Source organism: Vanessa atalanta, chromosome 8 (assembly GCF_905147765.1).
Source record: "Vanessa atalanta chromosome 8, ilVanAtal1.2, whole genome shotgun sequence".
Classification (NCBI taxonomy): domain Eukaryota; kingdom Metazoa; phylum Arthropoda; class Insecta; order Lepidoptera; family Nymphalidae; genus Vanessa; species Vanessa atalanta.
In genome coordinates, this window is record NC_061878.1 from 12,762,970 (window position 1) to 12,782,699 (window position 19,730).

General features: G+C 33.2%; 3 protein-coding genes across 3 annotated transcripts; 1 reads left to right on the forward strand and 2 right to left on the reverse strand.

Annotated features, from left to right (window-relative positions):
* Positions 1 to 2,461: 2,461 nt before the first annotated feature.
* On the forward strand, positions 2,462 to 6,940 carry LOC125065628 (macrophage mannose receptor 1-like). The gene is made up of 7 exons (XM_047673360.1): positions 2,462 to 2,544; positions 3,117 to 3,224; positions 4,049 to 4,177; positions 4,533 to 4,724; positions 5,387 to 5,520; positions 5,901 to 6,021; positions 6,726 to 6,940. The coding sequence occupies exons 1-7, from the start codon at positions 2,490 to 2,492 to the stop codon at positions 6,896 to 6,898; spliced, it is 912 nt and encodes a 303-aa protein (XP_047529316.1). The 5' UTR covers positions 2,462 to 2,489; the 3' UTR covers positions 6,899 to 6,940.
* An 806-nt stretch (positions 6,941 to 7,746) lies between these two features.
* LOC125065629 lies at positions 7,747 to 13,668 on the reverse strand. Its single transcript, XM_047673361.1, has 4 exons — positions 13,541 to 13,668; positions 11,901 to 12,018; positions 8,576 to 8,744; positions 7,747 to 7,982 (listed from the first exon to the last, which is right to left on the reverse strand). Exons 1-4 carry the CDS (start codon positions 13,591 to 13,593, stop codon positions 7,801 to 7,803), a joined length of 522 nt encoding a protein of 173 aa, XP_047529317.1. The 5' UTR covers positions 13,594 to 13,668; the 3' UTR covers positions 7,747 to 7,800.
* A 796-nt stretch (positions 13,669 to 14,464) lies between these two features.
* On the reverse strand, positions 14,465 to 17,304 carry LOC125065951. The gene is made up of 5 exons (XM_047673811.1): positions 17,029 to 17,304; positions 15,929 to 16,064; positions 15,347 to 15,445; positions 14,899 to 15,028; positions 14,465 to 14,538 (listed from the first exon to the last, which is right to left on the reverse strand). Exons 1-5 carry the CDS (start codon positions 17,302 to 17,304, stop codon positions 14,484 to 14,486), a joined length of 696 nt encoding a protein of 231 aa, XP_047529767.1. The 3' UTR covers positions 14,465 to 14,483.
* Between the last annotated feature and the right edge of the window lie 2,426 nt (positions 17,305 to 19,730).

Genomic DNA, 19,730 nt, shown 5'->3' on the forward strand with positions numbered 1-19,730 from the left:
TAGAAATGACGAAACGAACATTGATTCCAGTAATTAATTACATTGCTAACATTGCCAAAGCTAAAGTGCGCTAAAGTTCTCGGTTCACCTTCCGATGCAGTCGGGTGCAGCCACTTTGTTCACGTCATGGAATCATCTCCGGATTACCTCATTTCAGATTTTAACTTTGAGCTTGTGGATTAGTCCCATTAGTTAGTCCACGTTTCGATACCGAATTTCAATGTAAGTGATACGCATTTGCGGAAAACTTTCGTCTTCAAGCATTTCATTGTAGACGATGTGAGAAATTAATGAAAATATTCTAACTACACTTTTTCAAACGAAGTTTGGTCAATAAATAAACGGAATTTATGTTCCTTGTACCTGTAATTACACCGAGGTACTCAGCATTCATATTGAAACACGGAAATACAAAAGTATTGCTAATTGGAGGTTAGTAAACCGACCCTTAGGCTGTACATACATATATACTTCATAAGCTAATTGATCTCTTGTGAACAGTGAAACACCCCAAGTAACAGTGCTGTACAAAATTAAAATAATATCGTACTTTAAGTTATGGCTAATGCTTGTGATGTACATTTATATCGTATGTACAAAGGTACCTTTAAAAAAGTTTCGATATAATATTAAAAAGACTAAATCTCTATATTTGTTTACTAAGCTTAAATTTGTCATATTGAATTACTATATTTTCGGTACTATGTTAAAAAAACTACTTATCGTGGATGAGATTTTTTAAACAAGATATTGTTACTACAACGATGTCATATCTTTTATTTGTTCAGATAGCATAGTCACTGTTGTATTATATACATGAGCTATTTGGGCTGGAGAATAGCTAGTGGTTAGAACTTGGTGGTTACGCTTTGTGCCTGTCTGGGTACCACCCACTCATCAGATATTCTACCGCCAAACAGCAATACTTAGTATTATTGTGTTCCGGTTTGAAGAATGAGTGGGACAGTGTAACTTCAGGCACAAGGGATAAAATATCGTAGTTCTCAAAGTTAGTGGCGCTAAATAAATAAATATTGGACAACATCTCACACATTACTCTGATTCCAATGTAAGTAGCTAAATCACTTGTGTTAATGAAAATCAGAAGTAACGGCGGTACCACAAGCACCCAGACCCAAGACACTATAGAATACTAATGAACTTTTCTTACATCGACTCGGCCGGGAATCGAACCTGGAACCTCGGAGTGGCGTACCAATGAAAACCGGTGTACACACTACTCGACCATTGTTAATATTTTTTAGACTTATCACCAGATGGCCCAACTGTTTATAGCTGTTATAATGGTATATAAAGTATTTCAAAGATATTTATTTGATATTGGAGTAAGACTTAAATGCTGCTTCCTAACCCATTCAAGAGTCGCTTGTAAAACTAACCAAAATGTTGCGTAACTTACGAAAGTCTTCCTCGGTACAAACTTCAAATGTTGGTCTTGTTATAAAATTGAACAAGATCAAGGTCATGTTTAACAGGCATTTCCTGCTGGGACCGGGATATGTAAAACGGAAACGTACCGAAGTTAAAGGGGAAAAACAAGTAATTCAGCTCGGTAGGAGCCACTTCGATCCAAGAATTCAGAGCGCGAAAGGACGCTAGGAGTATCTTTAAAAGATACATTTAGAAATGAGGTTATCCGGATAAGAACCAGAGTTATAAAGCTTGCATAGTTACCAGACTGAAGTGACATGGCTGTTGAGCGAGCCGTACCGAGGACTTACGTGGTTTACGAGATTGCCATGCCAGGTGGAACGATAACCTGAAGAAGGTTACGGGACCCGAGTGGATGCAGAGCCTTATGTCCAGCAGTAGATCGCTATCGGCTGCTAATTGATTTACTTATTAATACTTTAAGTGTTTATTAATTTCAAGATAGCAGACATTTTTAACGTTGCCTTTCCATAAATTCAAAAAAATTGTAAAAAATACATTGGTAAAGAAGGCATATTATTCAAATACAAGATCATATATGTTAAAAAGCTTGGAGTTTCGTACATATATAATTGTATTTAACTAACATGACTGTACTTTTAAATGTTGAAAAAGAGTAACTACTGAGTCTCTTGCCGGTTCTTCTCGGTAGAATCTACATTCCGAACCGGTGGTAGCTTCACTTATTATAAGCATACTTGAATAAAGTATATTTTGATTTTGATTTTAAACGTCAAATGTTAATAAATTAATTATACACTTTTATTTCATCCTTCAAGTTCCAAATTAATGAAAAATGTACCATTTGTTCCACCTCTAGTCCTAATTGCTAATAGAAATCCGACATTTACTTACAAAAATAATATGATTACGGCTTTTCTATAGACATTTATTATTATCATAACGTTAATTAGTATGAAATTAACGAATTCGAGACGAACGTTGAAAATCGTTACACCTATTATGATTTATTTACGGTTAAAATGAATATATAACGTCGGAAAGATATTTTTTTGTGTCAACAATCGTTTAACACCATGTTTCTTCGTATTTTTTTGTCGCTCGGGATCATTTTCTGCGTGGCCTCGGCGGGTAAATAAGATATTATTTTATGTTACCTATATTAGTTTTAATATCGTTTCATGGCAAGTGATTACCATCGCCTACACATATTGGCGTTGTAAGAAATAATAAATATCATTCCTTGCAACGTCTATGCGCCAATAACTTTGTAAACTAAGATGCTATGACCCTTCTGTTACACCGGCTCACTCACCCTTCAAACCATAATACAACTGTAAGTGCTGTTTGTCGGCAAATTATTTGGTGATTTGGTGGTAAGTAATGAACAAGTTATTCAGTTAGTTATTTTTAATAACTTTGTTTCATTGTTTTATTTTAATTTGTTTGCAATTTTGAAAATCGTTTGGATCTTTGCGTATTTCTCTTTGTCGTTCCACATCCATTGTCTTCGAACCCGTTTGAATTATTTGTGAAGTTATCAAAATTTGCAAGTAGCTCATTGCTCCCAATGTTAATGTCTCTGTGGGTTTTACTTCCGAGAAACTAGGTCGTGTCTAAAATATACGTTATCACTTGTTGTATTTAAAAATTAAAAAGTTTCATTGCATTGGATTGACAATTTATATGTTTTATTTACACAGATGATTTTCGTTGCGACTACACCTATGACGATGACGCTAACGGTTGGTTGAAGTACCAGAGAGTGCCGGCGAATTGGCACGACGCAAGATTGAGATGTCATCTTGAAGGTAGGAATAATTATAGTAGACAAACTCGTGTATTGGTTATATTCGAATTGTCGAATCGATTTTGAATTTCGATTTCGTCTAAATTGTTCAATTCTTGAGTAAATTGTTGGTCACAGGATAAATCAAGTATATTTGTCATTTCTATATGTTTTGATATTAACACTTTTATTGAATGCAATGATTTCAGGGCTCATGTATGTACATGCTCAGGGTATATAGAGTGGCAGTCAACAAAATTAAGGATATTTAAAAATATATGCATACATATAATAGAAAATTATGTTTTAGTTTGAGTATCGAGTAAACATCTATACGCATTATTTTGATATTTGACACATCAGTTTTAGTTATTTGTATAGATAATTTCAAGGTTTTTTCAAAGGAACTAATGAACAAAATTTAACTGCGAATTTGGAATAATGCATTTTCTACCAGCGACTTTTTTTTATTTGATTTGGGAGTTTATCCCCTACATACAAATAAACATATTGTCACCTTTATTATTATAGTATTAATTATAATATATATTTTTATTTGTAAAAATCTTCAAAACAGTTTAGTAACCTTTTAACCACGATGTTTTGTGTGGTTGATTTACATCTTCAATATGAGGTTTCCTCACGATGTTCATTCTGCTGTGCTGCTGGCTTTGAACCAGCAATGTGCGGTTAACTGTTTACAATATTATTATAAATATTGTAATGAAATCTAAATTTTATAGTTGTTAAATTATATATTATTGCTTGCGGCTAAATTTAAGATTACGAAATGATATCCAGCATTATTTAAGATAACTGTTTTTGATCAATACTTTTTTCTTACAGGTGCAGTGTTAGCTTCACCGTTAAACTTTAGAATGAGAAACGCAATGCTCAGAATGACAAGGGCAAATACCGATATATTCACTGGATATCATGCGACGTTCTCAAAAGAAGACTATCACTCTGTTGAAGGTATGAGAATCATTGAAACTTAAATTGATTTCAATTAATCAAAAGACGTTTCCAGACGCTTGTTAAAAATCAAAACTGTATCTTGAGCGAGATCATAAAATGTCATTAGTTATGAATTTCTTTTCAAGTTAAGCCGTTTAATGTTTTTAACAATATCTGGCTCGCAATAAATGTAATGTTCAAAAGAAAATGTAATACTGTACATACGTACAACACATTCTCCGTATCCGGTCAATTAATCAATATAAATAAGCGAAATTATATTAAATATCATAATATAGAATAATTTCTAATTCAAACATATAGTCTTAAGTATCATAATTCTATAATTACCTGTTTATCAAAAATTCATCAGGACTACCAATAGACAAGTACACTCCGTGGGTCAATGGAGAGCCTGACAATTGGGAAAATAGCGAGGACTGTCTGTATATGACTTCAAGTGGAAATTTAGGAGACATGAACTGTGAACTTACAAGACCATACATCTGTTATAAGAAATACAATCCCAATGATCGTCGTAATGAATGCGGAACCATAGATAGCAGTAAGTTGATTTAATTTAATTGAAATCTAAGAGTGAATATATCTGATTTTATACATCATCGAGTCCCGACAGAAGGTGGGTAACACAAATGTTTTAATACTTTTTCCGTAAACACATCTGATTGAAAAACTCTAAACATCTGTAGGGATCAGGTGCAGGGTTCGTATGATATGCTCTCCGAGGCATACAATTCTAATTTCATGACTTCGTTTTGCTTCTTATTTTTGAAGTAAAGGATTTGTTGTGAATTTACGCAACCATTTTAAAAAATAAATAAATATTGGACAACATCACATACATTACTCTGATCCCAATGTAAGTAGCTAAAGGACTTCTGTTATGGAAAATCAGAAGTAACGACGGCACCACAAACACCCAGACCCAAGGCAACAAAGAAAACTAATGAACTTTTTCTATGTACATCGACTCGGCCGAGAATCGGAGTGGCGTACCCATGAAAACTGGTGTTCACTTTACTCGACCACGGAGGTCGTCGTTTGATTTTTATTCACCTGTTATTAGAGCCGATATGGTCCGACATAATCGAAATTTGCTGACTTGAACCTAGCATCACTGACTCGTGAAGTATTAATCAGGCATTATCAAGAAAGGTTTTCTTAAATATCGTGAACTAATATTAGATGCATCTTGCTTTCTTACAGATTACCATTACTACAACTCAACTGGAAGCTGCTACAAGTTTCACAGAGTGCCGCGTAAGTGGTCACGAGCTTTCATGGCGTGCAACGCGGAAGGTGGTTACTTGGCCATCATCAATAGTAAGACTGAAGCAAAGGTAGCTAGAGTTTGATATATCAAAATTATTTATAATTAGGTATGTGTATCATTCTAATCACGACGATAATGGTCAATGACCATTTCAAACCATAATGGATGGATAAGCCTTAATTTGATTAATATCGTCGTATTCATTCGTAGCGCAAGCCCGTCTGGGTAGATACCACCACTCATCAGATTTTACAGCACCCTGGGTAGGTACCACCACTAGTAGGTAGCGCCAAACAACAATACTAAGCACGTTTGAGTATTGGCAATGTAATGAATGATTAATAATTCAAACAGCTTCAATATCTACGGGCGAAGGTCACCACTTACCATTTAGTGGTCAATTATCTCGTCCACCAAGTTGTTAGAAATTTAAACTTCTTTTTTAAGGCTATCGCGGCAATCTTCGCACAGAATCCAGCAACTTCTATGGTAGGAAAGTTTTGGAAAGACGTAGCATTTGTCGGATTCCATGATTGGGGTGAACACGGAGAATACTTAACGATAGAAGGTAAATTATTACCTAATAATAAATTTATTATTCAACAAATTATCGCTGTAATTTTATAAGAACACTTTATTTAGCATTAGCATTTTTTCTTTTTTGAAAAAAAAAAAAATTTACAGACAGCACACGTGCTAAACGTGACGTCATCAAGACAATAGAATTCAGGAGCTGATACTTGTTCATTCCATACTATACTGACGCAGAAAGTATAACTGTCTGAATCTAGAATCGTTTATTGTAGATACAATTACTTTAAAATATTCATATTAATAATCCTTTTTGTGATAGCATAATGGATATATGTAAATAATATGTCGTCAAGGAAAATTAATTTTAATAATTATTAGTTTTCCCCTCATAATATTTAACGTAAAAACAGTTTGTCTTCTAACAAATATTTTTTTTTATTTCATTTTGTATAGGTCTTACCAGTTCATAGGAAAAGATAAAATATCATATGTATCATTTATAATCTTAAGATACTTCTATCCTACATACAAAGCCTTCTGATGCGGTGGGTCAAGGGTAGCTTTTAAATGACGCCACTTAGACACATCTACTATCAGTAAGCAAAGCGAATCGTATCTTTATAGTTAGTATTCACAAAACAACATAAAAAAAAGTTTAATAAGGTTTTTTTTTATATAAAAAATAATCGCTACCTCTAAAAATATATTTAAACTTTGTTCTTATATATTTATTACCAGGTCAGACTCTTCAAGAGGCAGGCTATGACCACTTCTCTCCTGGAGAACCCAATAACTCAACAACCGGCGAATACTGCGGTTCTGTGTACAGAACTGCTTTGCTGAATGATCTGTGGTGTGAAAACAGCTACGCTTTCATATGTGAGAAGGATCCAAAAAGCTTAGTGTGTTAACCATTCACTTAAGCGTTGAAATAAAAAATATTTGGCAATTTATACGTTGTTACTTATTTATGTCATGTTAACATTATGAAATGAGCAAGCATAATGTTTACACTCAGTTTGATAGTTAACAAGTAAAAGCATAATAAACATACAAACACACAGTTATATTTATGATATAAATTAGGATTGAGGCTTACAATTAGTTTAATTTATGTATGACATTCATAATAAAATATTATGTAACGTTATATGCTAAACCAAGCCAAGCCGAGCCAAGCCAAACCAAACCAAGCCAAGCCAAGCCAAGCCTTAGAATTGAATAGCCAACCCATTCTTTTCCGAACGTTACTCATTAGTTATACAAAAGAGACTGTCGTCCATGGCAACCCATATAACAGGGAAAAAGAAAAGACGGGGTCGCTATAGCAACAAGGCGGTAAAATATAAGAGAGTTGAAAATATATAAAAGTTTAATAATAAAAAATATATATAAGATAGTTGTTTTTATTCCCTTCGTTTCAATTAACACAATATTACTTAAGAATCACTACTTTTACTTTATGGTATCGCTTTGTGCAAGCCCGTTTAGGTAGATAAGTATCGTTGTGTTCCAGTTTGAAAGTTGAGTATGCCTACGAGACAACGGACATAACATCCCAGTTTCCAAGGATGTTGGCACATTGGTGATATGAGGAATTATTAATATTTCATACCGCGCATGGGTAGTGGTGACCACTTACCATATTGTCACCCAACTATGACTTAAAAAAAAGATCAAATTTGTTTGTCAAGGTACAACACATAAATTAAATTATAATATATAATCGATACCTATTGGTGCTGGCCATCTATTACATATGTCATATAAATTCCTATTATGATATAAAATGCAATAGTATTTCATAATTTAATCATAGTATGTCATACATAATTCGCATAGGCATACAGTCTTTTACACGTGCATCAAAACTACGCATATTTGCACGCATCTGGTCCCACGACTCTGCACGTATCTCGTAGTTGTGCGGACGGCACGCGCAACAAATTCCACAGTTGCAAAATGCACAGCAACTTATCACTGCATCCCATACACCTGAATTACAAAAAATAAAGTGATCTGTATGTAATTGTTCTTGTTCGTTTTTGGCCACAGTCTCCACTCGCAAGAGAGACAATTTCGTTGCGCGTGATATGTTATAGAATTTCCAAAATGAGAAAGCAGAGAGCCAGAAAATAAGCGAGGCAAAACTGACATACAAAAACATGAGAATATATGCAGAACAGTTGAAAGTATTGCCGCGATGGAGGCATGACTATCGTATTCGTATTATTAGAGAGGGCGAAGTATTTTTATTATGGCAGGAAAAAAACAAAGAATTGTAGGTTTCCTTGATGACAATCAGACGCTAGAACGCTATAACTGAAACGATGAATTGAGACATAAATGAAAATAAAACTCAATGCTTAAAACGGTTGTAGAAATGATTATTTCTATTATGGTTTGGTCCAGATCAGTTTGGTTAACATCGATCAAGCTCCTTCGCAGTTCAAAGCCATAAATTCGTTTATTTAGCTTATGGATATAATTATCTACTACAAGATATTTTTGTGCCCTTAATAATTTTTTTTGTCATTAATTCTACGAAGGTAAAATTTTAATTTAATTCGCTTACTATGGAGACCTACCTAATTTTTTCGCCATTTCCGCAAACTTTATATATGGTGTATCAACTTTGTCATCTAAGGGTGTTTGGCAAATTCGTACGATGTTCGGAGGTATGCTAGCGTTCCGTTCATTTATCACTAGGCGATGTTTTCTTGCAAACAAAGGACAGAGGCTGTTTGCGTGAATTTTCTGAAACAATCGTTGCTCAGTGGTAGGGCTTTGAGCAAGTCTGGTTAGCCACCCACTCATGATATATTTTACTTTCAAGCAGTAATACTAAGAATGTTTTGGTTTGAGGGATGAGTGAGCCAGTGTTGCTCCTGCCATAAGGCACATTATACAGAGTTATTGTTAATTCGACTTATTCCCGTTAGGAGGTGATAGGGGTGACTATTTGCGATAATTGTAACCCCCATATGTATTATGCAAAAGTGAACCATTTTTGCAGACCGCAAAATAAGAATTACAAGCTCATTAACTGTGATACGGAATAATTTGACTTATTCGAAAGTCTTGTTACTTAGAAAAATGATGCGACTTTGCGTACGCAATAAGGGAAGTCACTTCGAGCAAGAACTTTAATTAGGCTAAATTACAAAATATTTTAGTTGTAACTTAGCCTCTGAACTGTTTCTGTTTATATATTTTATGGTATTGTTTTTAATTAATTTTGTGGGGATTTCAAAGAGCGACCTTTAGTCCGAATTTGTTCATGTTCGAATACGAATTTCCACCAGCGTCCTGTGTGGTCTTTTTTTTTCAGTTGCTTTGAAATAAATTCCTAGTTGTAATACATTTTTGAAGAGATAAGAAAATGGTAATACTTTTTAAATAATCTCTGAGACAGTTTAATAACGGCTATTTAGTTTTTAAGCCTATTTTGTGGAAAAAAAATAAAAAAAATATTGAAATAATACAAATTAAAAAATGCGAGACCGAAATCGTTTTCGGTCTCGCATTTTAGTCTCGCATCTCGTAACGATAATTATTGTTTTAATATTGATAAATAACCAGTGTTTAATCGTTTTTATAAATATGTAAATATAAAATTTTTGAAGTTGCATTTTAGACTTATTATGAAAAAATCTAAAAAACGTGATAACTTAAAAATGGTTCACTTTTGCATCATACATTAAGATTATCGAAATTAGTGACCCCTATCACGTCCTAATAGAAACACGTCGAATTACCAATAACCCTGCGTATCAAAGAAAAATATAAAACACGTGAAACGCATTTGTGATTAGAAAGATTTCATAAAAGACCTATAGTAGTTTTAAATTTAAGGATTCTATCCACTTCACCACCTTATGAGTTTTTTTATTGTAGGTGATCACCACTGTCCATATATATTGGCGTCATATAAATATAAAACGATTCATTACATCGAATATAATGCGCCCTCAACCTGATGAACTGGGTTTATTTAAATTATGCCTATGATCACTTGCCTAAATAGAGTTTATTTTAAAACTTAAATGACTATCCATAATACTTATACTTAATTAATATACTTGGTGGTAGGGCTTTGTGCAAGCCCGCCTGGGTAGATACCACCCACTCATCAGATATTCTACCGCCAAACAGCAGTACTCAGTATTGTTGTGTTCCGGTTTGAAGGATGAGAGAGCCATTATAACTACAGGCACAAGGGACGCAACATCTTGGTTCCCAAGGCGCATTGGTGATGTAGGTAAAGGTTAATATTTCTTACAATGCCGTTGTCTATGGGCAGTGGTGACCACTTACCATCAGATGGCTCATTTGCTCGTCCGCCTACTGACATCATAAAAAAAAAACAATTTTTTTTGAGGTCATATAAATTATAAGATTAGCTGCTACCTTTATAAAATGATCTAATCAGTGATCTACATTCGCCATTATACCTATCCATTTTATCACGTAAATAACGAGATAAACAGACTAGCTTTGGTATCACGTTTTAAATTTCCAACTCGTATAGAAAAACTAGATAAATATATTTACTCCGTTCGCTTGGATATATGTTCGAACGTACTATTTTCAAAATGGATACAAAAGTTCAATTGACAGGAGCAGTGTAAAAGGCAAAACAAACTCCAAGAAGTAGTTACTTTTGTGTCGACTTCACGAGGCAAATCGTATTACTCTTCGCTGAAACTACCGCCGAGAACTGGACTGTACTGGTTTATATAATTTCAACAATTTATTCGACGACTTGACTTCAGTCGGAATGACATTTATATAATTCATATTCATATTTTGTTACAAATCTTTTGGCAGGAATTTTAAAAGTAAAATATTACAAATTCTTAAATATATTCTGCAGATTTAATGTATATAGGATATATTTGTGAATTTCGATGTTATTTCAACCTTAGGATTATAAGGTTTATAAAATTAAACAAATAATAAAAACTATTCTGTGTATATATGTATTTATTACTTGCTGGGTTAAGGCCTCCTTTTGTTGACAAAATTCGAAGCTACAGAAGATACGATAGCCTATTCCGGGTTGATGGATGTATATGTAGGCGAATGTCAGTCGAAACACGCATGTATATTTATGATGTTTATTCCATGTCGAGAACGATATTAATTACAGACACACGTACACATTGTTGTGCTATTTTTCGTATGCTCTGTGTTGTATTATAATACATTCACTCACGAAGGTGCGCTCTTCCTATTTTTTCCTTCTTATTTTTGCTTTACCCTCAGTCTTCTCACGCACACTAAGATAGACATCTTGTAAGCATTATATTCACTCACTCATACTAATGCACACCAATAATAATTTAACGTGACGTCTTCTTAAGTAAACAGATCTATACTACGATATTACATAAGTTGAAATCTATAATGAGCACTTTGATATATTTGAAATTATGAAGTCAGTCAATAAGTCAGTTAATCACAATTAATAAAATGGGAGACTTTTTCTTTTCTTCTGAAATTCAAACGTGTGGTGATGCGATACGTGTCATCATCTAGTAGTGTGTCATAAACGAGAAAGGCTGTTAGAATATAAAGTACTATCACGCTACTACTGATTGGTTGCAAAATACTTATTTCAAATTTGGTAGGGTTGCTAGCTTACTGGATTATTTGATGCTTTAGTTTGTCTTTGTGCCAGCCCGTCTGGTTAAGTACGATCCACTCATCGAAATTTAGGAAGCCAAAAAGCAATACTTAGTTTTGTTGTGTTGCGGTTTGAAGACACATTCGTTTCCAAGGTTGGTAACGCGTTGGCATTGGTACATGTCCATTTATCATTTGGTAGGAAAAAGTTAAGTAGGTTCCATTTGTTATGTATTGTATTGCTTAGCATATACAAAATTAAAAGGAAAAAAAACAAATGCTTACCGATGGCCATCTTCTAAAACATTCTTGTAAAGGTTTCCTTTCAAGTACAAGTTCGGCTGATGTCTTGTGGGTTTCTCCCTTCCATTCTCGTCTACGGCTCTTACAAATCGGCCTGCATCTGCATTAATCAAATGCCGCCTATCTTTAAAATATTTTAAAGGAAACAGGAAAATTTAAAAACTTTTATATATTTATATAAAAGCGTGGCTGTTCAGTAGATTTTATCACGGATAGTATGTGGATAATTAACAAAAATGACAGACAAATCCGTTTCCAAAACAGTGTATAATAATCTTTCAGTAACGGTTATTGATAGCAGTATTAAACCTTTCTATCATTAAATAGATATACTATCTGCTGATTTCTTCCGAAAAAAAAGCAAAATGGCTGACTCGACAGGATGGTCCGCTGGTGTGCAAGTAATACACTCTTACTGTAATGTGTGCAAGTAATACTCTTTATATATTCATGTTATTGACGCACCGTCATTAAATTCCTTGTTTGGGTAGGTACACTCATCGTGTATTCTTCCATCAAGCAGCAATACTTGGTTCTGCGTGAGTGAGCCAGTGAAACTCCGGGTACAAAGGACATAACATCTCAGTTCCCAAGGTCAGTGGTGCATTGGCGATGTGAGTGGCGTTAATGTCCATGGACACTTGCCATCCAGCGGTCCATTTTCACGTCCGGCCCAACTAAGCCATATAAAAAATTCTAGCTGTGGCCCGTGGGTTTGCTCGTGTTAAGGGAGAAAGGGGGCAAATGTTTGAAACATATCGTTTTCATATAATTTTATATATCATTTTCGGATTAGTTAATCGGTTAAATTAAAAAGATGTAAAAGCGTAAGAAAAAAAAAGTATGTCTATATGTTGTATAAATTTTGATAAAGAGCTAATTGAAAATTTTGAGATATTTTTGATTGATCGTCGCTGCATTTTTATTTACACGGATCACTTGAGCTTAGTTGGGTGAGTAGGAAAACAGTCTATTTATACCTGCGTTCAATATATAGGTCAGTTTGTACGGATATTTTACCAAGAGTTAATTAAATACTAAGCTTTGCGAAGTCTAATCAAGCAAGCTAATCATAGAATAGAATGTTTTTTTTTAAATTATAAAATAAGTAGGCCGAAATGACAAAGGCCACCATCACTCATAGACGTTAGCGTTGTAAGATATTTAAAACATTCCTTAAAACTTCAATGCGCCAACAACTTTTGGAGTATATGATAAGATATCGGGAAATATAATCAATTTACCATTTACTAAATTTAAAAAGTTTATTAAGACTAAATTAATAAATAAATCTTATTATTCATTAAAAGAATCCTTTTTAGAAAAAAACGCCTGGCTTTAGGCTCGAGTTCCATCACAGGACAGTAAATCTGTTTGTTTGAAAAGAAGAGAAGACAAGAGCAACTATGCGAGTTCTTGCCGTTTTTTATCGCTGGAAGCTGCTTTCCGAAAAGTTAGTATTTAAATATCGTCGATTCAAAAACGCTTCATTGTGATGATTACTTGAATAAAATTGATTTGTTTGGGTTAAGATGATATGTCCCTTGAAATGCACAACAATTTATTGAAGCATGTTAATATTCAATTAGCAAAGTATATATTCAACTTCTAGAGGGACTTACTTGCATACGTCTTTAGTACCTGTTCTGTCCTTGACTTTCGGTAATTTTAACATTTATCTGAACGAATAATTAGCTTGAAACATAAATTCATTAATTTATTTTATTAATTCTGAAGTACAGTTGATGAATTTAAGAAAGATATAACTTAACAGTGTTTAATAAACTTGTAAACCAAAAATATAGTTTTGTGGCTAAAACTAATTCATTATTAATTATGTAATAATACATGGGCGCGTTACCATGACACCGTTATAATATTTTATATGTTGACAGGACAAAGTAAATACTTTTTGTTACAACAAAATCAATTATAAATATCTATTTTAAGTGCAGCGGATGAGCGGCAGCCTATCTTAAGGGAGACTAACCAACTACACAGAAAATATTATAGTTGACGAGTGTGCGAGCAGATACATGCTCTGTTCCCTTACTCTCATAATATCACGCCTAATCCGGATAACCGTAAGCTAAAGTGCAGGATCACCGGCTTTACATGTTTAAAAATGAGACAGATTCAGAGACTTACAGACTCCGTGCTGCTACTGATAGTTGTGTCGTCAGAAGAACCCAATTACTTTTTACTAATTAACTAAACACGATTGATATATATATTTTTTTCATTAATAATATATATTTTTAAATATTATTTTTTTTTAACAAATATTTTTTTTATTGTACTCCATATTTATACATTGATTTTCTTTAAGATTAATCGCAATTATGTCACAAACAAAACAATACTAAATAAAAATATTGTATTTTTTTTAACGGCTGCCATTTATGTACAATAAGTTATATAAATGATGATACATATAATTCAAAATAAACATTATTAATTTATTTAACTTGTGATATAATTTTATGGAATTGTTGTTACTATAATTAATTAATTTATAACATTGCAGCAAATACAACAAACAATTCATATTGGATCACTTTGCTGTTATGTGGAATCTTTGAAACCTGGTTGCGGTACAGGACCCGGCGGACACATAGATCTGTAAGAATCAATCATCAACATACGTAATATAATCAAAATTAACACGTTTAAAACTATATCCCATAGTTTAATAAGTACTTAAAATATATTTAGACTAGTTGTCGCCCGCGGCTTCGCTCGCGCTTTAGGGATTGGTTGTCATTTGTTAGGCAAAAAAAGTACCCCAAGTCCTTCCTTGGAGCTCAAGTTTGCTTCATACCAAATTTCGTCAAATTCAGTTCATTGGTTTGGCATTGAAAGAGCGACAGACAGACAGACAGAGTTACGTTCACATTTATAATATTAAGTATAGATATAGTTTGAAAAAATATTGACCAAATTGTTAAAAATATCAAAAATAAATGTGTTCATTACTCACTTAGGATGTTCCAAGTCCCATTCCTGGAGCATTTGACACATGTTTCGTGCAGCCACAGAAGTTTGAGGGGATGTGTCTTCCTTCGGTGTTTTGTATTTCTTATGATTTTTTTCCTTGGCATTAGTCCGGACTACACGTAAAAAAAAAAACGTTAAGAAACAAAAACTAGACCATAAAATACAATAGTATATATTAATTTGCTAATGAATGAAGAAAAAACTACTAATTTAAACTTATTAAATTAACCATAAAATGCACCTGCCAGTCCCCTTAAATCGTTTGATGAACTTCAATATACTCCTGAGTGACTTATGACACGTAGTTATGTTTGTTTTATTAATTACCCGTCTACTTATTCTGACGTTTCAAAGTTGACATGCCCACTCAGTTGACGATCCCAATTAAGACAATTGTCTGAACCTTCCTACTCCACCTCTTGTCTAATTACCTTTTCTCGCCTTAGGGAGGGATTCATCGGAATAATCCTTTAATTCTCCATCGCAAAATGAAGACGCCATTTTTGATTTAAATGCGCGACTGATGAGACCTTAAAATATTTGTCTTATTTAATATTAAACGTGATAGAAGTCGATACAATTGTATAAATGATAAAAAAGCTTGGAGCTAGAATCGATTAATTTTCATGGAAGGTATACAAAGTAATTATTTTGCGAATAAATACATCTAGCTAATTTTATTTAAGAAATAATTATAAATAAAAATCTTATCAGTTTTAAATATACTCTGAATTGCTTGGTCATTAAATTACAAAGACACTAAAATTTGGCAGCGGCTTTATTTCATGATACTTTGGCCGAATCATGTATTGCGCTTGTCCTTACTGGGGCAACTTATGGCGAAACGTCGATTGCATGTCAGCGACTTGCGTACTCGTACAGTTATCCAGCAATAACCGAATTATAGTAATCATTAACAATCAAAGGAAGTTGCGCCAAGAAGTAAACTCAAGCCTTTGTGACATATTACGCTACATGGTACTGATTCATTAGGCGGTAACAAAATTTCTTACCCTTTTCTTCCACAAACTCCAGAACAGATACAGCTGTATCCTCTTTTAAATCAACAGAAATGCTTGACTTATGTTTTGGTAAAGATATCATCTCATTTGATTTCTTGATACCATTATACGAGTAAGTATCTTCTTTCTAAATGAAAAGAGAAAAAGAATTGATAACATTAACGCGATCATTATTTTACGTATCTACAAATGATCAGATGCAATCCTGATCTCCGAATTAGTATGAGTCGGCCAACAAAAGTCTACTCTTCGTCATAAAATCAATTTAAAAACAAGAACAAAAATCTGGTTGACTATTATCAAAATAAACGAATCGAAATAAATCAGAACAAAAATCTATGAAATGACATCTTTATCGAGAACCTTAATAATGGGTGTATATTAAAACTTTTCTACGATATTCTTAGAACTGGTATCCGTTTCCTCGTATAAAGGTTTATTTTCCTTCGATTGCCTTCAAGTGTCTCCACTAGATCGTGATGACACTCTACAACACGCAGCTTGTTATTGCTTTTCCAATAACTTATTTGGTAAGACTCAACCAGAGTATAATAGTTAGATGTTATACATTATTTTATTTATAACTGATGAGTTTTGTACAGATATAATATTTTTCATATTGAATATGTTAAAATTGATACTAATAGTTGTATTTTGGTATTTTGATTTTTATTTGGCATTGAGTTGTAAAATAAAGCGATATTAGTGATTTAGAAATTATACCTAATATCCTGATAGACCTCGTTTTGTTTCTTAGTTTTAGATCAAGTACTTTCCACATTTTCGTATTTTCTCATAAAATCTATACTGATATTATAAATTCGAAAATAGCTCTGTGTGTTACCTCCTCACAATTAAACCACTGTATCGATTTAGATTAAATTTGGTATACAGATAGTTTAAGTTCCGGGGAAGTTACTTTTTTAATTCACCTTTTAAAATGAGTTAAATAGTGGTGGAGGTTTGTGTGCTATTGGTATTGTTTTATAAATTTCAGCTAGTATGAATATAATTTAAAGTGGCAAGCCGGGTATCCAGTCGACGTTGTGGTGTTATGACATATTTAAGAAGGTAAATATTTGACTACTTACAGGTTTAACAATAAGATTATCAAGTTCCGGATGGTTATTCACAAACTCCCAGAATGCGCAACATTTCTCTTGGACATCGTCATTATCGATATCATCATCTGGTGTAAAGTCTAATATTACACGTTGTTTCGATATGGGTTCTCCACAATCACCATCACCAAATAGAAGTGATGATCCATTTTTCACATCTTCATCAGACATTTTATTGAACTCAGCACTTAATTCTGGTGTTTCTGTTTCGTTATAAATATACCTTCCTTCATCGACATGAGCCATTTGTAAAAGTTTTGTAATATAATGTCTGCTTAATATTGATGACTACGCTGAGCGAATTAATTAATTAATTAAATAATTAATATATGATACGTTTAAGCGCTCACTGACATGTGTCAGTTGTAATCAATTTATGGGACCTTTTTAGAAATCAAATCAATATTCGTTTTGTACTCTATGTATAAATTACCGAGAATTTTTTATTCTGAGAATTAGAAATACCCTGATTAATTTAATTGTATCATTAATTATTCACTCAAATTAATCGTATAGATTTTTACCCTTACCAACATTTTATTATAAATTATATAAATCTCTATGACGATTTCGTTCTGACCGATTTTGGCCATGGTGGACTACTTCAAGGGAGACCAACATATCACGCAAGATATATTATATTACGCATGTGTGTGTGAAAATAGATGTGCACTCTCTTAACCCGATGAGACGGCAAATCCGACACGACCGGTTTAGCCGCAAGACCAACGGCTTAATATGCATTCTGGGGTACGAGAATAAACACTTCTAACTCCCAGACTCAAAACTGTTACTGATAATAGTCTTTTATCGATCCGACCTGTGATCTGTGGCTTTATATATCTAGCTACTAGACTAACGAGGCAGTCAATATTAGTCATATAAATCTGCCTTGTTGATTTAGTGGTAATTTTTTTTTCACCCTTAACACTTGACTTGATTTCTGATCTCTTTCTATTCGTGACTAATTGTTGATTCATCGGAGAATTAATATGAGAGAGTAGAGAACTGGTTTGTTGGTAAACATCTTCGTTCATTTTAATTTGACTTGTATTATTAGATAGACTTTGAATATATCCGCTGTGCCAAAATTTGGCCAGAGGATCTTTAATAATGTCGAGATTTTATGAGATTTAAGCCGGTTTCTTATAATTAAATCTCTCGAATTTCCTTATTTTAAATTTCGAATTGAATTTTAATTAAGAATGTCGACTAAATAAAATTTATTATTTTTATTGCTATATTTACATAGAAGTAATGTTTATGTAAGTTCTTATGGACTAATAATAACATCATACACGTGTCGGTTTTCAGCACGAAGTGTTTTATATGTCAAGTGCTTCTTAAGTTAGACTTAAGTGCTATTCTGAATAGCAATAGACTTTTAAATTGATTCAAAGTTATATGTCTTTAGAAATGCATTTGCGCTTGTAACTTAGCACTTTGTAAAACTTTTTGTTTGAAGAAATATTTAATTCTGAATCGCGCTAAAATTTCATTCGCCGAAATGTATATAGGGACGCGTTATTCAAATTATAGGAACGATTTGATTTATTTCTATTACCACGAACTGGCCACAATTACAATTGTAACAGAGAAGTAGTTTTTGGAGCGTGAGTATGGCACTTAAATTAACTTGATTTTTTCAATTTAAAAATCGTAAAGAGACTAAAAGGTCATGTACCACTTACAATAAGCGAAGACACTGGCAATACCATAACTATAAACCTCTTTTGAGTATTTACTCCAACCACTGAACTTACTAAATTGTTCACTCACTATTCAAACCGTTACATTTAGTCATTCTGATCAAAAAATATATACATATATGCATCCAAACGGGCTATGCACAAACCACCGTCAACGTCATTAGAAATATATATAAAATAATATTTATGTTATAAAACACTCAATATGTAACGCTTCAAATAAATACCCACAACCGTGATTCCAAGAAGTGTTCTTTCGAGACCGTTTAGAATCCAATTTGCAGCTAAAACTTCGTCCAGGATAAATTGTTTAGAATAGTCCTGAAACAATTCAGTCTAACTACTATCGACCTTATGCAATTGAGAAGTTCTAGTTAAGTGCTTGTTCGAGGTAACCTGTTCAATGTATATTTTATTAAAATAAATTAACGATTTTTGTATTTTTGGTATTTTGTTGTTTGTTATAAAGTTCAGTTAAATAAATATTGTCCGATAGTAACGAAAATAAAGAACATTAAAAAATTCATATAATTTGAATAAGGAACGAAACGTGTCGCGACAAAAACAGTGCATAAATTTTAGAGACCGTATTTGCGTTTCAAGTGTCAACTGTCAAAGTCCCTAAGAATACTAAGGAGACAGTAACAGTACGTGCGTAGTCTCCTTGGTTTTTCTCTTGTCGCGCGATTTCAAGAACATTCATTGTTTTAATAATACTACATGTTGATGTATATTCGTAAGGAAGCGGGAAGGATTTGGAAAAGGAGTTGAAGGTCGAGTTCCACTCACTGAATGCCGTCAAATGTCCATCAGTGGATTATAATCAGCTGATGATGACAAGATATGAACTTTAATGGCTTATCGCTATCGTAGGAATAACATCTTTGGCTTCAAATACATTCATCTGTATGACTATAATAGGTTAGTAGAAAAGTAGCCTTCCAGAAACATATAGGGCGTGTA